The 20,080-nt window shown below is 33.4% G+C and overlaps 1 protein-coding gene, 1 long non-coding RNA gene and 1 pseudogene across 6 annotated transcripts in view; 1 reads left to right on the top strand and 2 right to left on the bottom strand.

Annotated features, from left to right (window-relative positions):
- Window positions 1–1,935, top strand: part of LOC105116189 (probable protein arginine N-methyltransferase 6) — a 4,039-nt gene extending 2,104 nt beyond the window's left edge. Inside the window, exons 5-8 of one of the 4 annotated variants that reach the window (XM_011013413.1) lie at window positions 421–498; window positions 690–768; window positions 866–931; window positions 1,640–1,935. In XM_011013413.1, the coding sequence (XP_011011715.1) occupies window positions 421–498; window positions 690–768; window positions 866–931; window positions 1,640–1,923 (507 nt within the window). In that variant the 3' untranslated portion in view covers window positions 1,924–1,935. Of the gene's footprint in view, window positions 1–418; window positions 519–689; window positions 769–865; window positions 1,037–1,595 lie in introns of those variants that run through there. The other 3 variants (XM_011013414.1, XM_011013415.1, XM_011013416.1) reach the window with 3 other exon arrangements.
- A 25-nt stretch (window positions 1,936–1,960) lies between these two features.
- Window positions 1,961–19,853, bottom strand: LOC105116192 (uncharacterized). 2 transcript variants are annotated; one of them, XR_840483.1, is made up of 3 exons: window positions 19,628–19,639; window positions 2,266–2,270; window positions 1,961–2,089 (listed from the first exon to the last, which is right to left on the bottom strand). It is a non-coding gene; the product is annotated as an uncharacterized LOC105116192 (long non-coding RNA). The 2 variants fall into 2 exon arrangements; XR_840482.1 differs by lacking the exons at window positions 2,266–2,270; window positions 19,628–19,639 and adding an exon at window positions 19,841–19,853.
- Window positions 7,563–9,194, bottom strand: LOC105116191 (uncharacterized; annotated as a pseudogene).
- Window positions 19,854–20,080: the final 227 nt, after the last annotated feature.

Genomic DNA, 20,080 nt, shown 5'->3' with positions numbered 1-20,080 from the left:
GAAAGAGATGTTGATGTGTCTAATGGTGTTCATTAGTCAAAATGAAAAGAACATTCGCAATATCACATAACATGATCAGTAGTGTGCATATTATACAAATTAGTATTCTAAAATCAGTATCCTTTAAATTTTACTCCTGCACATAATTGATTCACAGAAAAATGCAATAACGACAAAATATTTTGTCCCCATCTTGCATCTGAAATTGCAAGCTTTAATAAATACAAGACAAAATTCACAAATTATTAGTCAAGAATAGCTTATCTTATAGAATGTGAGATAATGGTTTGTCTTATATTATGGTATGGGCATGACATTATGGTATCGAACCTTTTGTGCACAGGTGTGCTCCCCTCCCCCCTTATTGCCATATCACATGCAATGTTTACCATCTAGAGGACTTTTTCTCTTGATTTGTAGAGCATGCTGGGAAGTGTCATCACTGCCAGAGATCACTGGCTGAAGCATGGAGGCCTTATTCTTCCATCAAATGCAACTGTAAATTATCTTCCTGCTTGGCAAGTTTTCTTATACCACAGCATCATGTGGACTTAATCCTTTTCTGCTTTCATTACATTATGTAGTTAGGTTAAATATTCAGCAGAATCCTGCTTGGAAAATATGTGGTTTCATACTTGTGAATCAAGCACGTGTGTTTGTAATGCTGATATCCTCTAAATACTGCTTAGTTGTACATGGCAACTGTCACACATCCAGACAGATATGGTGAAAGCATTGATTTTTGGCAAAACGTTTATGGAATCAATAGTGAGTATTACGTTTACATGGAGCTTTTTAAGAAAGTACATGTCTGCATGAGGATTTGGGATGATATTTGTGGACTTACAGTTGTTTTTGGTTGCAGTGTCTGCCATGTTGCCATTAGCAAAACAGTGTGCATTTGAAGAGCCATCTGTGGAATCAATATCAGGTGAAAATGTATTGACATGGCCGCATGTGCTGAGTCTCCTCACATTCTTAACTGTACAGTTAACTTCTTTGTAAGCTTTTTATTGATGTAAATAGTACATACAAAAAATCCTTGTTTTGTGGCTTGTTAACTACATTTGTGACATGTAAATTCTTAAGCTGCCTACTTCATGATGCATTCCAATTGAACACATGTGTGTCCATTTGTGATTATGTTTGGAAATGGATGACTGTGCATGTGTGTGCACATATGTGAGGGATAGAGAGTGTGTGCACCTACAATGGCTCAAAGCTTGCTGAAATTTTTAGTAGCCCTTTTCTTTTTCAATGTTTTCTTCCCTTCGGTGATTTGGTAACTTTGTTTTTTTTGCTTATTTCCCTTTCTCACCAGTTTACTAGGGTGGGGAGATTGTAGAGTTGGGTCAATCCGGTTCTCCCTGTTTTCCAGCAGGCTCCATTCTTCCATTTCACTTTAAAAAAAGAGAACTGAGAATATAATAGCTTGTTTTGCTAGGCATATTATATAAATTTTGCCACATTTTTTTATTGGCAAGAATTACAAATTTTTTAAGCATAGTGTTCTCGATATATATGCTTCCTATATGAAAAGTGATTACACATGATTGATGTCTTAATAAATTTTTTTATTTCATATGTTTGGACAGGAAATAGAAAGTGGTTTCACTTCTGGAGATTCTTGTCTTTGTAGCTTCTGACAGGGCTGAGGTGTTGCGTCGTGGCATTAAGTATGAGAAGAAAGTGACCATTTGTAGACGAAGGGATCGCATCACATACAGATGTTTGGCTGTTGTTATGCAAGAACTAGATCATTTATACATTGAAGCGAAAGAATGCAGTGTATTATTTCAGTTTTCTTTCTCATCAATTTTCTTTTCAATCAATCCTAGGAAAAAAGGTCTACCGCCCATCTTTACATTTTTCTTTGGTGGTTGTTGTCTTTTCTTTTGTTCATTGGCTTTTCGATCAATTTAAATGCGGCTACCTCTGCGATGGTGTTGTTATTCAATTGATCTAGTCGTCCCCTTACTTCTTTGCAGGCCTTTCATTTGTTTATGTATTGCCTTTCCCTTGTTTTCTTATCTTTCTCTGCCTTTCCCCTGTTTCTGTAGTTTACAGTGGTGGGTGCTTGTTTGCTTCTCTTGGATCTTTTCTTTCGAATGGCTTCGTCTGTGGTTTTGTCTCAAAGCATCATAATTCACACAGATGATGAGCATGAACAGGATGATGGGTTGGTCCAGTTTCTTATGCTTTGTAAACTTGGTGAATGCATTTAAGGGGTTTCTGGTGATTAGCATGCTGCAGATTAGGATAAACAGATTCTGCACTTCCTTCAAAAGTGGTTGACACCATGCTGTGTACATGACAGTTTGTACAAAAGTGAATCAGTTTTTCTCAAACTTTCTGTCCTTAAAGTTGGGTTGAGGTCAAAATACGCAGAAATAAATGCCACAGGCCATCACAAATAAAACACACAAGGATCATTAAAACATACATGGCCATTATTATTATTATTATTATTATTATTATTATTATTATTATTATTATTATTATTATTATATATGTCCTATCCAACAAAAAACATCGTTAACTAGTTTTTTAATTATAATTATATATATGAACAATATGTTTTTAACAGTCAAGCCTACATGCCTTCAAGCTGATAGGCGTTGTGAAATCTTAAAAATTTATAATTTAAACATGTAGATATATAAATTCTTATGTAAATATAAAACTGAAAGTAATATGATTTTAATGAGTGGTAGAAATTAAAATAAAAAATAGTAGATAAATAATGATATATAATAAAGGGGATGATTTTTATAAAATGAATTTTAATTTAGAATTCATAATGATAAAGAAGCTAGTAACTCGTCTTGATGGATAAAATCTTTTTAAAGAATAAGTGAGGTAATAAAAAATAAATTATAATAAAGGATAGTGCAATTAAAATGATAGGATGGAAGGTATAAGCACCAATTAAAAATCAATGACGTTACTTTAAAATGGTAACAAGCCTCAAAAATAAATAAAAATGAAAATTTTAATATGAAGATATTCTAAAATAATAAAATAACCTTAAAGGTTTAGAAGAATAATTAATATGATTTTATATGAAGATTGAATAAGAAAATTTTGATTATTGACGAAAAGTTAGAAACTAACCAATTTTACATTAGAAAGCAGAGTTCTCAATCCAATCGTCAGATCAGGATGCAATTTTGCATGAAATCTATTAATATGTTTTCCTACCTTGGTTAAAGATCTCATCCCAATTGCAGTTCGGTAAAGACTAACGATTTAAGTAAAAACAAACTGGATAGTTTATGTGAAAAATAAAATAAAATACATAAAGGCATAAATGAGGGACAAAATTATAATTAATGGAAAATATGTCTTTAAACCAGCAAAGAGGCCATTAGTCAAAAAAAAAAAGTGAGACAATAAAAAAAATTTGGCTAGAGAGAGAAGTGTAGAATTTGAAGGAGCCAATAATGCTTCGGTGGCCATATCTCTGGCGGCTACCATTGAATCGTTCTGAGTTTTTGATATATTGTTCTTCTCACATTCCTCTACTACCTGACCAGAGGGATTTGAAAGCACAATATTCGTTTGACAGAAATAATCATCGGAAATTTCCTGGAAAACAAAAGGAAATTACACCTACAGGGCAGCTTTGATCGTTGATCGATTTCTTTCTTTTTCACTATTGGAATATGTCTATTTTTTTATATGTAGTGCGCCTAGATATTGCCTTCCTTCTAGATGATGGAGACTGGAAACACACTCTTCGACAAGGTGTCGTTCATGTTGAACAGTAGCTCGTTAATTTTCATGTTAGCTCGGTTTTACTTAGATCTAGGGAGATCTGACCATTGGATCATTTTGATTTTGAGATATATTGTGCATAACTCTAGGCTCTATATTCTGATTGTTGGGTTCAAAAATAAAATCTGAAGTGGATAACTTATTGTCTTTTGAATCTATTGCTAGTTTTGGTAAAATTTAGGAAACTTGATTAAATACATGTTTTGATGAAATTAAAATTTTATAGGTGTTACAGTGTATGGAAGACGTAATGGTAAAATATGTTCATGCTATTATTATTATTATAGATTAATTATGTATTTTTTATATGAGGGAAATAATGATTATGATGTAAGAATAGGAAGGGATATTGCTATATGAACATGTTGATTAAACAAAAAGCTAATTTGTTGGTTGTGTGGATATAAATATGGTGGAGCCATAAAGAAATTGAAATGAAAAAAATTTGGAAATAAAACATATTTAAGGCTAGCCATAAGTATTTTTGACAAATTGATTAGTTAATGAAGATTGTCATAGATTCCAATTAGTAGGGTAAAATTATTGTTGTGATAATGATATAAGAATACTAATTGTTAAGGTTTGTTGCATATGTTTAATTGCACGAGAAAAAAGTGAAAAACAATAAATGGTTCATTATTTTGTTGTAATAATAATGCTAAACAAGGATAATAACATATGTAGTATGTGTATAATAATAATAATAGGAGAAATCCTAAAGGGATGGGTTTTCCTATTTTGACCGAATCTTACTATATTGTAAAGGTAAGGAAATTGTTTGAATATTTTATTTTAGAATTGGTTTAAATTTGTGACTTAATGATACCAAATGACCTTGGACAATGTTGTTTATGTATGAAAATAAGTTGGAAGTTGAAAAGGATTTTCAAGGGATGAAAATCCTCATTGTCCAGAATTTTAGCTATAAAAAAAGGGCTATTGTGATTGTTGATTTTAAACCTTAAAACAAAATAATTTGAACTTAATTTTTTCATAAAAGTTGTATTTCTATGTTTTAGCCTTTCATGGAAACAAATTACGCCCAAAATTGAGTTTTACAGCTTTAGTTATGATTAAAACACTAGATATGTTCTAGGTTGGTTAAGCTAAATTGATCAAAATTAGACAATTTTTAATCTTTGTTTGGAATTGTTATTAAGTGATGGTTTTAATAACAAATTTATAAAAATGAATATGAACATGAAAATGGGTAAGAGAAAGAGATTCTAAGAAAATTCCTTGTGATTAGTTTGAGAATACTAGTTGAATGAGAATTAAATAAAGTTGTGATGTTGGTTGTATTGTGATAAAAACTGAATCCCTGGTGGTATAGGGGAAGTTGTGTGGACTGAACAATTAGATGGAGTGACAGCACGTGCAAATACTCTAAGTAGGTACATCGCTCCTTGTCTTTTTAAATTATGTAAACTTATTGATAAATTTATGAATCTATTGTTTTATTGCTTCGATAATATTGGAATAAATATGAGTACCTCGTGTGTTTATATGTGTATCTACTAGTTATGATATAATTGAAATGGATATGAGTACCTTACATATATTGATATATATCAAACTTGTGATGATATTATTGAAATAAATAAGAGTACCTTGTATACAATGGTATATCTCCATTGGTTAAGATAATGTTTAAATGAATATAAGTACCTTGCATGCATTATTATATATCAAATTAACTATGTTATTATTAGGATAGATACAATTACCTTACATTGATAGGTATGGAATTAGCCATGATAACTTTATAATAGATGTAATTATCTTACATACCTTAGTATGGATTGGGTATACATAATGGCTTGAAGATTGAAGAAGAAATGATAGATAATTGGTCACTATAGTGCCGGTGGCTAAGGATACATTACAATGATAATTAACACCATGATGAGGGTGGCTTAGGGCATAAATTGATACTTGGTATTGTGATAAGGGTGACCAAGGTTATATGAATGATGATTAGTGACTATAGTGTCAATAACTAAGAATGTGTGCGAATGATACTTGGCAACCGTGGTTATAATGCATATGATGTTAATAAGAAAAATGAAAGGGGATCGGTTTAAATGAATGATTCAGATGACATTGATTAGCTATCCGGGTTTGGATAACTAATGATATTAATAGGGTTCCATTGGTACTAACATTTTAGATAACATTGATTAGCTATCCAGGTTTGAATAGCTAATGGTATCAGTAGGGTTCCATTGGTATCGGCATTTCAGATGACATTGATTAGCTATCCAGGTTTGGATAGCTAATGGTATCGATGAGGTTTTATCAGTGCTAGTATTTCTTTAATTGATTATTCAATCCCGAGCAATTAGGTGATTAATGATGTTAGAAAAGATTACTAATATCAGCATGGTTACTCCTGGTTCAGTGAAAAAGATAAGTTGATTAACTACTCCGAGTCTAGAATAGTTAATGATATCAAAGGGTTACATTAGTATCGGCAACTATTTCTGGTGTGATTAGCTAGTTTAGGTAAGGAGGCTAATGATGCCAACGGTTCTTGACATCGGTAACTTTGATGGTAAACCAAATATGAATAAGATGTGATTAACTATTCTGGGGAAGGAATAGTTAATGATACCAATTAGCAGTATCGATATCGGCACATGAATATAATTGATTAGTCTAACCCAATATTGGAAGAATAATAGTACTAATAAGATTTATTAGTGTTGTCAATTACCTTCTAGAAAATAAAAGGGAAATATTGATTAGTTATTCCAAAAGAATGAGATGAGCTAATGATACAAAGAGAGGAATATCTTGGTATCATGTAAGAATTGATTTATAAGGAGATGACGTTCGAAAAACCGTTATATTGTATTGAGATTTTTAAGATGAAATTATTCTCGGCAAATGGGACAAGATATTAGATGGATATTAGTAATAGATGGAAAATGTATGTTGTAAAAGAGATTTTTGCCTAATTTTATGTATCAAAAGAAATTTTATGGAGATTATTATTTGTCATTATTATTGTTTGTTACTATCTTTTTATATTTATTTGTACACATTAAATTCTATTTTTAGATTCATCAAGGTTACGGTAGGAGTGATATTGGTTTAGTTACCTTTTGCTTTTGATAGTATAAATTATTTGCTAATTAAAGAACTTATCTTCTAAAACTTGAAATGTAATATTAATTCGCAAATTTGAATACATAACTTTAATCTAATGTTTGTAACTCTAAATACCTATTTAAGCATGCATATTTATAGTTTAAATCGAATTTTTCACTTGAATTACATTATATGATATTATTGAATAAGATGTGTTGTGTTAATGATGATGAGTCGAGATCCAGGACAATTGGATCGGGATATAAAATAAAATTAGAAATATAATATGATTTTGTCAATAATTTGAAACTTCTCAGTATAGAATAAACTCTACTAAAAGTTTGATAGAATTTTTTATAGAACCTGTATATAAAAAAAAAATTACCTAAATTTTTTTAATATATCACCAAAAAAAAGAAAATTAAGGTTGGTATCAAAACACAATTATGAATTAGAAAACTTTACAGGTATGGAAAATAAAATGAATTGCATATCTTGAAATAGGTTATAAAAAAAAAAAAATGGGGGGTGTCACAGGTGCAATCTCTCCAAAAGTCTTCACCGAATCAGAACAAAAGGCTGGATCGATCATCATCACCTTCACATTCTGTCTTAAGCTCCATTCCCAACTCCTCTTCTATGGCATCCGATGCAGATATCAACAACAACTCACATCCCTCGTAAATCAACATGCCTGGTGGGTCAGCAGGCACAAACTTTTTGTGCCCAAATTGGCCTTGTAGGTCATATTCCTCTGAGATGCAACAAGTAATTAAAATTTACGGTCAAATTGATGTCCATGAAACTGCAACGAAATCCAATGCTGACTACCCTCCTTCAAGAGCATTCTTCACATCTTCTAGTTTTGTGGTGAACAAGTCCACAAAACCTCAACAAGGGCTCTTTTTCACTGTTCATTTCCTACAATCCAAGGGAAAAAGAAAGCACATTGATTGCTCTAACTACTAGCTCTATATAAACACGCTTTTAAAAAGCAAGGATCAGGTTAGTCTCGGTAGATGGGACTCAGTTGCTGGCTCGAGCCTTTGTGAATCTATTACAATTAATTACCTGCATCCATGCTCACCTTCACTTCCATTCTTGCCTGCAGAAGCACTACTACTACCACCATCATGATCAATACTTGAAGAACCGTTTTTAGAACCTTCTTTACCAGATTGAGGGGATTGCTTCTCTTCAACCGCTCTCTCGCCAGACTCTGGCCTTAGTACCAAGTAAAATTGAACGTCATCAGGGCTATGAGCTTCTTCTTTCTCAACTTTTGGCCTCTAGAAGAAGAATATTTCACCTCTTTCCTCCATAATTTTTCAGTTTTTCCATAAATAAAACCACTCGTGAGTACTATATTCATAACAATAAGTTCCAAAGATAAAATAAGAGAGAGAGAGAGAGAGAGAGAGATAAACCTGGGCTTCACTTTTAGTCTTGACTTCTTCACCTTGTCCCATTATTTCATCTGTTTACTTTTGTTGATTTCAAGTATTAGAAGAAGCTGATGAATGCAAGAACTAAGAAGTGGCGGTGTCTAACTTGTTTGCAAACTCAGAAAGGAAAGAAGCATGCAGGACACCTCACAGTAACAGTCCCTTTTCTTTCCCACTCTTTAGGAGTTTTGCCTGAGAGTTTCAGAGAGTTCATACGCAAAGGAATCGTTTCAATACTAACCTGAGTTATTGAAACTTGAATGAGTTTGGTGGGAGTTGCAGAAGTTTGGCTAAGGTTGGTGGGAGTTGGTGAGATTTGACTGATGGGTGGAGTTATTGAAGCTGGGCTGTGGTTGGGAGAGGGGCCGAAAGCTTCAGCGTAAAAAAGGTAGTTCATCTTTTCGTCAGCTAAATCTCTCAGTCTGTTGAGCTCTGGCAAGACTTCTGTGCCAAGATCTGGCCTGTCTTTCCGTCTCAGTTCTGCACATTGGAGTGCAAGCTTTGCAAAACCTAAAGCCTATTCAATTGGCCAATCAGGCACATCTGAGTCTAGAATTTCTTTGAGCGTCTCATTTTCAATTGCTTGTTCAACAATGTGAATCAAGCCCCTTGGTGACTTGGCTGTTATGACTTGCAGAAGCAAGATCCCGAAGGAATATACATCAGATTTCACACCAATAATTCCAGTTTGTTGATACTCAGGATCTAGCAGAAAGTTCCAGCAGCTGATGTCATGTGGTATTGTGTTCCATTCTCAGAAGTAGTCGGAACAAGCCTGGCCAACCCAACATCACTAATCTTACTGGTGTAATTGTTGTCTAGCAAAATGTTTCCTGGCTTGAGGTCACGGTGAACCAGTGGCTCTGGCTTGGTCTGGTGGAGAAAACCTGTGGCTATCTCATCCACAATTCGGAACCTTTTCTATGTAAGTTGGAATTCCGGGAGTCATTTTCTTTCCTCTTCCATGAAAATAGAACTGAAAAAAAAATTAGATATCAAAAATATATTTTCTTAAAATTCAAGGAATTAATTACTAATATCTAAAAATAATGGGAACTAAAATGAATATTTTAATAGAATTTCAACCCACCGTCTATGTTATTCTCTAAATTTTCATTTCAATCCCTTATCTTTCAATTCAATATTTTATCCTAAAAAATATACAATTAAGATCTAATTTGAGCTAAAAATATATAAAATTACACAAAATAAAAGTTCAAAAATTATATTAAAAAATTACCATACTCCACTTCATAGGATTATATGAGAGAGTGCAAAAAAAAAAGGATCTCTTTCATTATATATTTTTATAATACATGCCATAGACTAGGGGTGAGCAAAAAAACTAAAAAACCGATTTAACCGAGAAAACTGAAAAAAAAGTAACCAAAAAAACCGAACCGGTAAAAAAAACCGATTAAACCGGTTAAAATATTTAGGAAAATGTCCGGTTCGGTTCGGTTTACAGTTTTGGTGTGCCTGAACCGGCTAACCTAAACCGAACCGAACCAGTTTAGTTTAGGAATGAAAAAAAAAAAAAACCAAGGCAATAGGGATTATTTTAATACTTTCCCTAAAAGTTTAATACTTTCCCTGGTTTCATATCACAAGCCACGTCCTCCTGGCTCCCTTAGTCATTACTTTAATACTTTCCCTAAAAGTTTCAACAACCCTAGCACTATCAATTTATCTTCTTTTCCTTTCATAGTCCACACAGCCGCCCCCTCCCCTCGAACCCTTTCAATTTTTATTCACACTTCTCAAACACAGCTGCCCCCTTCGATCACCCCTACTCCCATTAACAGCCACCCCCGCCCCCTCCTATTAACAATCACCTCCTCTTCACCAATCAATGAGCTTAGACTATTCTTGAATGACGATTTTTTAAATCTCAAAAGAAACCGTCGTGCATGTAAGGTGGTGAAATTGTTACCACTTTCAAAGTTTCTTAAATCTATCGCTTCTATCAAAGCCGATTACATCGCTCATGACGTTTAGGTAATCTTGTCATGTAATTATAGATTTAATTAATTGTTGCTTGTTGATTTTATGTTGTTTTTATTTTTCTATTTTGATGTGTTAAACTGTTAATTATTTTAAATAATGTAAAAATGAAGGTGGATGAAAGAACACAATCTGGAAAGGAAATTGGAATCGTTGTCCCTGTCTCAGATTCTCAGAAGACGATCAATCGCAAACAGTATGTCCTTTTTTTTCCCCTTCTTTTCTTTCTCGCTGGTAGATTGGAATTTGGAACTGCCAACAAGGTTTATACTAATGACATTCTGAAGTTCATATACATGGTTAAGCCAAACATGAGCAAAAATAAAGAAAAGTTGAAAATGTAATTAAGTTCACATGATTATCTTTTGACCTACATGTTCATTAATTAGTAATTGTGAATTATTAAGAAAAAATATCATCTGCTGACTCTGCTTAGTGTTGTATAATGTATACTTGTATGTGGGTTATACTTGTATAATGACTCTGTTCTAGTTCATTTTCATTAGAAAGGATCGTAAAAGAAGGCTGAAAACATCTCTAAGATCTCAAAAAGACAATTACAGAAATACAGTTGTTTATTTCTTCCAACTTGAAACTCTCTTTCTGTGTGTCTGTCTCGTGTGCATGTGCATATATACACCTGTAGTTCTTGCTTCTCTCCAGTTCCTTTCGTTTGCAAGTTATTCTATAAAAATCATATTTGATATGTGTATGAATAATTTATATGATAGTTGGATAGAAGATTTATTATGATTTAACATCTGATTTTAATATGTGCTGTTACAGTGTTACTGCAACATTACTATGTTTTTATACTGTTTGAAGCTAATTTCTTTTGAGTTCTTCATTGTTGTTGGCTGTTGTTTTGAGTTCAACATGCAAAAATATTAACAATTAATAATTGTTAATTATAGATGGAAAACCTTCTAAATCAAAATGCTTCATCCACTGGCACTACCCCAACATCAACCAATGCCCCAGCTTCAAACACTAACCCAACATCAACTATTGCAGGATCCGCCACGGATAATAAAGGTAAACAACTTCAAGTCTTTACATCAAGGAAAAGAAATGTTGATGATAAAAAAAAGTCATAAATTTGGGATCATTTTACAAAACTTGATGGTGATCCTACAACCCCTAGAGCTGAATGTAATTATTGTGGAAAGGATTATGCATGCCATACTATTGTTAATGGGACAAGTAATATGTGGAGTCATTTAAAAGTATGCAAAAAGTTTCCTTTTGTGGTTGATAAGAAGCAAAAAATTTTGGTATTAGATTCTAATAAAGTAGGGGGTGAATTAGGAGATCGAAGTGTGGGGACTCTTAAGGCAATAGATTATGATTATGATGAATGCAGAAAGACACTAGTAAAAATGGTTATAATTGATGAGTTGCCTTTTAATTTTGTAGAGGGTAAGGGATTTAGATTATTTTCTAGAATCTTGCAGCCTAGATTTGACATTCCTTCTCGTTTCACTATTATGAGAGATTGTTTGAAACTTTATGTTGAAGAGAAGGAAAAATTAAAGAGAGCTCTTAAGGGTCAACGATTATGCTTAACAACAGATACATGGACATCAATCCAAAACATTAACTATATGTCCTTAACAGCTCATTGGATTGATAATGAGTGGAATTTGCATAAAAGAATTCTGAATTTTTGTCAAGTTTCCAATCATATGGGTGAGACAATTGGTCAAGTTATTGAGAATTGTTTGTTAGATTGGGGGATTGATAAACTTTTAACTGTTACAGTAGACAATGCAAGCTCTAATAGTGTTACTATTTCATATTTAAAGAATGTGATGAAAGATTGGCCAACAAATATATTATCAAATGAACATTTGCATGTTAGATGTTGTGCACACATTGTAAACCTCATTGTGTGTGATGGCTTGAAAGAGATTAATGTTTCGGTTGTTAAGATTAGAAATGCAATTAGGTTTATGAGATCTTCACCTTCTAGGCTACTTGCATTTAAGAAGTGTGTAGAAAAGTTGCATATAGAGTGTAAAAAATCATTGTGTTTGGATGTTGCAACTCGATGGAATTCAACTTATCTTATGTTAGAAGCTGCTGAAAAGTTTGAAAAGGTGTTTGTGAGGTTAGTTCAAAGTGAACCTAGGTATATGAGTTACTTTTTGGAGGTTGATTCAAAAGGGAATAAAAAAAACATAGGGCCACCTAGTTTGGAGGATTGGGAAAATGCTAGAACTTTGCTGAAGTTTTTAAAGATCTTTTACATGGTTACGTTGAGATTTTCTGGCTCATTGCATGTCACATCAAATTCTTTCTTCAATGAATTGATTTACATGCATACAAACTTGTTGCAATTGTGTAAAAGTAGAGATAATATTTTAAGTGGAATGGCGATGAACATGATGTTAAAGTTTGAGAAGTATTGGGGTTGTGAAGCAAATCAGAATTTTTTATTATATGTGGCTAATGTTTTGGATCCACGTCTTAAGTTGAAATATGTAAAATTTTGTTTTGGTGAGTTGTGTGATTATGACAAAGCACAATTGCTAACAAAGAAGGTGAAAGATAATTTGATGAGCTTGTATGAGTTTTATTTGAAAGCCGATGAAGTGGTGGATGATAATAGGCATACACAAGATGTTGATGATATTATTGATGACATAGAAGTAGATGTTAATACTTTAGCTCGATTCAAAAGGCATTTACAAGAGGAAGATAGTGTGGAAAATAGAAATGAGGTCGAGAGGTATTTGATTGATAGTTGTGAGGATCCTAATGATGATAAATTAGATATTTTATGTTGGTAGAAGATTAATGCTTCAAAATATAAGATACTTTCGAAAGTTGCACAACATGTTCTTGCTATTCCTATATCCATAGTGGCTTCTGAATCAGCCTTTAGTACAGGTGATCGTATACTCGACCAATTTCGAAGTTCTTTATCTCCAGCAACAGTTCAAGCACTTATTTGTTGTCAAAATTGGTTGCATCATGGACCAATTCCAACTGATGATGGAACCTTGATTAATAATTTTGAAACTTATGAAAAACTTGAAGGAGGTAATTTTTCTTATAAACTTATACATTTTATTTTATAATTTATTAATTAACATATTTTTATTTTTTATTCTAACATGTTTAATTTTTTATTTTGTAGAATTCAATGGAAAATTGCATCTAGCAACAGATGATAATTAGTTCACAAATTGATGCATTTATTCAAAATATATGGTAAAAATACTATTTTTTTATTTTTGTATGTTTTGATTTAATTTATCATGTTACAGTTTTATATTTTGAATTTCAGGTATCAAAGTGGCACTATTAAGACGATGCTTCAATTAAGAATTTTGAAAAGAGCTGAAAGTGCAATGTTCTTGATGTGCTTTTTCATCGAGATAATGTGCAAATAAATATTTATTTTTTTGGCTTGGAGTTTTATTATAATGTTATTTGTTGTTTTTCTTTAAGCCCTTTGAAGGCATTGATTTGTAATTTGGATTTTAACTTATTGATGTATGATTATGTGTTATTTAAATATTTTTGAAGTAGGAGAAAAAAATTAGGATGGTAAAAAATATATTTAACACAAAATTGACAATAATAATTTAACATAAATAAATATTTAGTGGCAAAAAAATTATATGTACTTTGAAATCTTGTAAGAAAATTAGATGTTATTATTATTCATTGTAAGCCCCTCAAAAATCTACTAGAAGCCCATTACGAAGCCAAAAAATAACCATAGGTTGTTCCGGTTTTGGGCCTGAAAAACCGGATCCAAACCGAACTGAAAATGGTCGGTTTGGACCGGATCTGGTTCGGTTTGGGTTTTTTTTTTTTTTTTTTTGCTTTTTGGTTTGATTGTTTTTTAAAAATAAAAACCGAACCAAACCGAAAATAATCACCTCTACCACATTCCATAAAAAATAAAATAAAACAGCTTGGATCATTCAAAACATACATGCATTATCTATATACGTCCAATCCATAAAAAACAACCTTAATTAGTTTTTTTAATTATAATTATAAAAAAAAAAAAAGGATTGGTGAATTCACTATGCATCAAGACGCGTGTCTCTATTCACTCATTGGAGCAGTAGTCCATTTTGCCTCACGGTCAACTAATCTTGCCCGGCATTTTTTCCCATCTTCTTGGGTGATGTTGGTGGGCTTTGGGCTTGATTGTTTTTATTCCTGGGCTATTGTTTTCTTTTTCTTCGGCCTGCTACCTACTGCGTTTGACTGTCGACTCCTTATGTATCTGCCTTTATGGGTATTTCTTGATGTGATTTAAAAAAATATATATTTTATAAAATGTATTTTTAATTTAGATTAATTTTAAAAAATATATATTTAATTAGAATTGAGGTTTAATAAAACTTAATTGAATATGTTTAGTTAATAATATTTTTTAAATTGAGATTATAAAATAATTAAAAATTAAATATTAATATTGATGGTTTTTAATTAAAATATTATTGATTTAACTATTTTTATTATATCTTGAAATAAACAATATTTTATATAAAATATTTTTTATTATTTTATTAAACTATTTACAATTCTATCATATATATAAAATCTATCTAACAGGATTATCGTTTCCATGGTTTCTTTAATATACAACAATATTAAGTAAAATATTATCAGGAATAAAATTGAAATTGTGATCAAATTTTACAAATATTATATTATCATAATATTTTTTTTAATGTAATTATATAATATCATTAAATAATATTAAATATTAATTTTTTAAATAAAATACAATACATAAAAAAAATTAAATTTTTTTTATTTTACTTGTCGGATACAATCTAATCCAACCCAAAATAACGAAGAGTGTCTATATTTTTTCCATGTAAACAGTGAAGAGTGTTTTTTTTTTTTGGCATGAAAATTATGCATTTGTTAAATTTAAGGCACAATCGCAATTTATGTAGATGCCATTAAAACAAAATTTTGTTTTTAACTTAATCAATCATTAATATCTGTGCCTGACTATCAATCTCACCCGCAGCCACCAATGGGAGTGTATCTCTTTGTCCCTTCAATTTACAGTGTTGGCGCGCCTTGCCAACTTTATTTTTACTGCCATCCCTGGCTGCTATTTCGGCTTGCTGTTTCTGGGGGTGGGTGCTGATTGGATGAATTCTGGGTTTGATTCACCGGTCTTCCTCGCTTGATTGGTGCTCTGGAATCGCTGCCCAGGAAAGACGCTCCCATCTTGACAAGTTGTGCAGGATGTTCAGAGTTTTGTTTTGTTGGGATGGGTGCTGGACGAACGTCCTTGCCTCTTCAACTGGATTTGGTTTCGATGGCCCATTCCATCAACTTTGATTGATGAGTTTAGGTATAATTTTCAGCTTGATTTGAGTCTGATTGGGAGACCTATGGAGGATTCGCTATGCTAATCTATCTCTTTTCTTTACATGGTTCTGCATTCGTACTTTCTCTCTTCTGCTCGATGGTGTAGCTCAATTGGAATTCAATTTACCGTCGTTGGTTTTTTTATTATCTTCCAGGTTTCCATTGTTTTTTCTCACCCATTGTCATCCGAATTTATTCATTTATTTAGAGTTGAATTTAGCTCAGTGGTGTTATTTTCTGCTTTCTTTCTCGGGATTTCGGCTCTTTTGACGACCTTTTGCTGGCGCAACCACCTGATGTTCCATGGCATGGGTTGCGTGATGTTGCTTCAGTTCGTGATTTGCGATTATTCTCTATGATTCGTAGTTTTGTTTCTTTTCAGAGACCCTGCTGTTTTTTTTTTTGGGAAGCACTTTTTGATTAGATTTAAGAGCATATCTGAGCTTCCTCCTATTTTTGATCAGTGGTTCTATGATGTGCATGTTTAGGAATGTTGTGTGTGTTTGATTGCCTTAGACTTGGCACGATCGAATAGCCTTTGTCAGGGTTATATGACCCTTCAGCTGGTTGTTAAGCAGCTATGGTTTTCCTTCACTGCATTCATTTGCGTATAGCTAAATGTTTTTCTCAAATGGTGTCGATATCGACTTTGCCTGGGTCCATCTTTTTTTTTTTTGTTGTTGTTGAGGACGGTTGCATTCTGATAGCGGTCACCTACCTATTCTGATAGCGGTCACCTACTTTTGTTCTATGTTTGCTCATGTGCTGTTCATTATCAGGTTGTGTCATTCTTCATTGCTTGCTGCATTTTTTAGCTGCAGTAATTTCTTCTTCCTTTTTTTTGGCCTTCTGCTGCTCTGTTTCTTTAGAATCTGTCTCTACAGATTAGTTTCTTCGCTTTTCTTTTAAGGATTTTGCTGCTTTCTTAGTTCACAGCTTGTGAAAAAAAGAATGTGCTGACACCCTTTCATCAAAAGCTAGATAGCATCAGCTCTTTAGTTAGGTCTGCTGAAACTTCGTCCGCTGTTACCTGCAACACCTTTTCTTCCAGGTTTGTGTCTGTCCTTTCTCATTTCGATTTGGTTCTTATATGTTTTTAAGCTTACGTCAAGAAAGCTTCCCATCCAGTGGTCAGCCCGTAACTTTATTTTGACCTTATCTTGGTTGGTGCCCTTGCCTTTTTCTGCACTGTCCCTGCTGCGTCATTTAATCCAGGTTAGTTTCTTTTCCTTTTTCATTGATCTGCTCTTTACTTAAGGGAAGGAGGGTGTCATTTAATGTTTGTTAACATTAGTTAAAGGACCCTAGAGTAATGCAGGGAACTCGGGGAATAGGATGAGAAGATGAAAACCAAACACACGAGATAAACAGTTATGTTCTAATGTTTAATTGGAATTAAATTTAAATTTAATAAACTTGACAATTATATTCCTCTATGAGGATCCCAATCTATCAAAATTGAGTTTCTTCTTAAAATAAAGTGTATTCAAGTCTTCATTCCCGCATCACCCTCCAATTGTCCTTGTCGTTTTGCAGCTCACAGTAAATTAGGTGCGTGGAATACTTCAATTCACTCCACTGCTGCTGCCATCAATTCCGCTTTATACTATGAAGTATGAGCATGGCTGGCTAGGAGGATTTGTGGGTGTATTGACAAATTAGCATGTTACTTCTTTGATCTAGGTGTTTAGTAAAGGAGATGCCAGGGGAAATTATAAGGGTGGTCTTGGCATCCGGACTGCTAGAGAAGCCATATTTATATGGTAGCAGAAGAATTTCCTCTTTGGCATACTAGAATTCCTGCAGACATTTGCAACTACCTTTTCCTCTCCTGTGTTTACAAGTATCCTGTATCGGACGAGCCACACAATTACGAGTCACACAATATAGGCTATTAAGTATTGACATTACAGTTAATTGCTTTAATTCTTCTTCTGCACATTACCTTCCTTTCTCTAAGAGTTGGCTTGGAAATACTTCCTATCTTTTAGATGAAAGCTAAACACCTTTTCCTTGCAATAGGAAACTTGGGCACCGGACCATGTGTCCACACTTTTGAGCAGCTCCGTCAAAATCCCATGCTCTTTTTGCTGTTCTTCATGGAGTTCAGTTGTCGGTTCTGCTTTGCCAACATCAGTCTCCTTCACTAGGCACATGCAGATCTTTTCTTTTTTTTTCATCTGGCTTACTTTTGTTATGACGGTTTCAAAACTGTTGTACTAGCATTGCAACCATTATTTGCTCTCGGGATGTTTAATCCTCTACCTTTATGAAATGTTCTGGCAGCATTCTAATAGCCTCCCACATATGGTTGCTCGGTTCAATCTCAATGCTTACAATGTGCCTTCTGCCGAAGCTATGGCACCAAAGCTGGAACACCGTTACTTCTCCGTGGTCTCTTGCATTGCTGTCTATCTGTTAGTGGCAGCATTATCGTGATGTTGGTTAATATGTTTTCAATTCGTTAAAGTTTAACTTATCTAGGATAAGTCTAGTTAGTTACATTTACATAACTCCTTAAATAAAGGAGATTATGGCTGTTATGTTTCTTTTTCTTTTTACGATTTTGTAATGTTTGATTCCTTCTATAAATGAAAGACAAGGGATGGCAGTAACCATATGAGACTATTCTGCTCTCTGTTCTCTTTGCTGATAATTCTGTTCTTTGTTCTTTTCGATTGTTCATCTGCTTAAACAAAATCCTGTTCTTTATATACCAGTTTTTCTACACCTTCAAGCAGGGGACTGGTAAGTGCAGTCTCTCCAAAAGTCTTCACCAAATCAGAACAAGAAGCTGGGTCATCATCACCTTCACATTCTGTCTTGAGCTCCATTCCCATTCCTCTTCTATGCCATCCGAAGCAGATATCAACAGCAACTTACAACGCTCATAATTCAACATGTCTGGTGGGTCAGCATGAACAGTCTTCACCAAATTGGCCTTGTAGGTGAGCTGGAAACCTGGCCTTACTCTTGTTTTGAAGTCCTGTAAATTGTGGACTGCCACCATGCTGATCGGGATTCTTTATGTGAATTATAAAAGCCCTCTCGTTTGATGTTAAGCGACTCTTGAGGCTCGTCTTCCTAGTCTTTTGATGGCAATTCTAGCCTGTACACCAGATGAGCATGCATTCTCTTGCCTGGATTATTGTGCCTTAGTATCCAATAAATGCCTTCTCCTAATGCTCTTGCTGGATACTTGTGCCGATACCCTCTTGTCGCAGCAGTGTCATATTCCTCTGAAGTGCAACAGGTAATTAAAATTTATAATCAAATTGATGTCCATGAAACTGCAACAAAACTCAATGCTGACTACGTGCCTCCTTTAAGAGCATGCATTCTTCACATCTTCTAGTTTTGTTGCGAACAAGTCCACAAAACCCAGTATGGTTGGCTTCTTTTACTTGGATCTGGAAGCCTTTTACGTCCCATTACCGTCAACCTCAACAAGGGCTCTTTTTCAATGTTCACTTCCTACCATCGAGGTGAAAAAGAAAGGACATTCATTGCTCTAGCTACCAGCTCTAATGTAAAACTTTGAGAGAAAAAAAGAGGGTGTGGTCTTCTCTATCGCAAAAATACGTCTCACATTATTAAATACATATTTTTTAAGTTTTTTTTTATTGGAAAATATTTTTTTTTATTGAAAAACACTAAAATAATTAATTTAATATTTTTTAAAATAAATAAATATTTTGAGAAACTGTTGGTTTTGGTAGGTGGGAGATTTTATTTGTTTTTGCGTTTTAAAATATTTAAAAAAATTGAATTTTTTATTTTTTTCTCCATTTTAAATTAATATATTTTAAATATTTTTATATGTGTGGATATTAAATAATTTTTAAAAAATAAAAAAAATATTAAAAAATAACCAAATTTCCTTGAATCACTGGCCTGAGCCTTTGTGAATCTATTACAATTAATTAACTGGTTTCCACGCCCGCCTTCACTTCCATTATTGCCTGCAGAAGCACAACTACTTCCACCATCATGATCAGTACTTGAAGAGCCTTTTTTAGAACCAGAGTGAGGGGATTGCTTCTCTTCAACCGGTCTGTCACCAGACTCTGGCCCTAGCACCAAGTACAAACGTTGAACATCATCAGGGCTATGAGCTTCTTCTTTCTCAACTTTCGGCCTATAGAAGAAGAATATAACTTCACAGTTTTTCCATAAATAAAACCACTCGTGAGTGCGTAATTACATAATTTTTCCTACACGCGTAACAATAAGTTCCATAAATAATAAAAGAGAAAGAGAGGCAAACCTGAATCTCAACCTGGGCCTCACTTTTAGACTTGACTTCTTCACCTTGACCCTTTATTTTATCCGTTTTCTTTTCTTGATTTCAAGTATCAGAAGAAGCTGATGAGTGCAAGACTGAGAAGCACTGGTGTTGTTTC

Source organism: Populus euphratica, unplaced genomic scaffold (genome assembly GCF_000495115.2).
Source record: "Populus euphratica unplaced genomic scaffold, PopEup_1.0 scaffold874.1, whole genome shotgun sequence".
Classification (NCBI taxonomy): domain Eukaryota; kingdom Viridiplantae; phylum Streptophyta; class Magnoliopsida; order Malpighiales; family Salicaceae; genus Populus; species Populus euphratica.
Note: the sequence above shows the minus strand (reverse complement) of the source record. Positions and strands in the feature narration are given on the sequence as shown.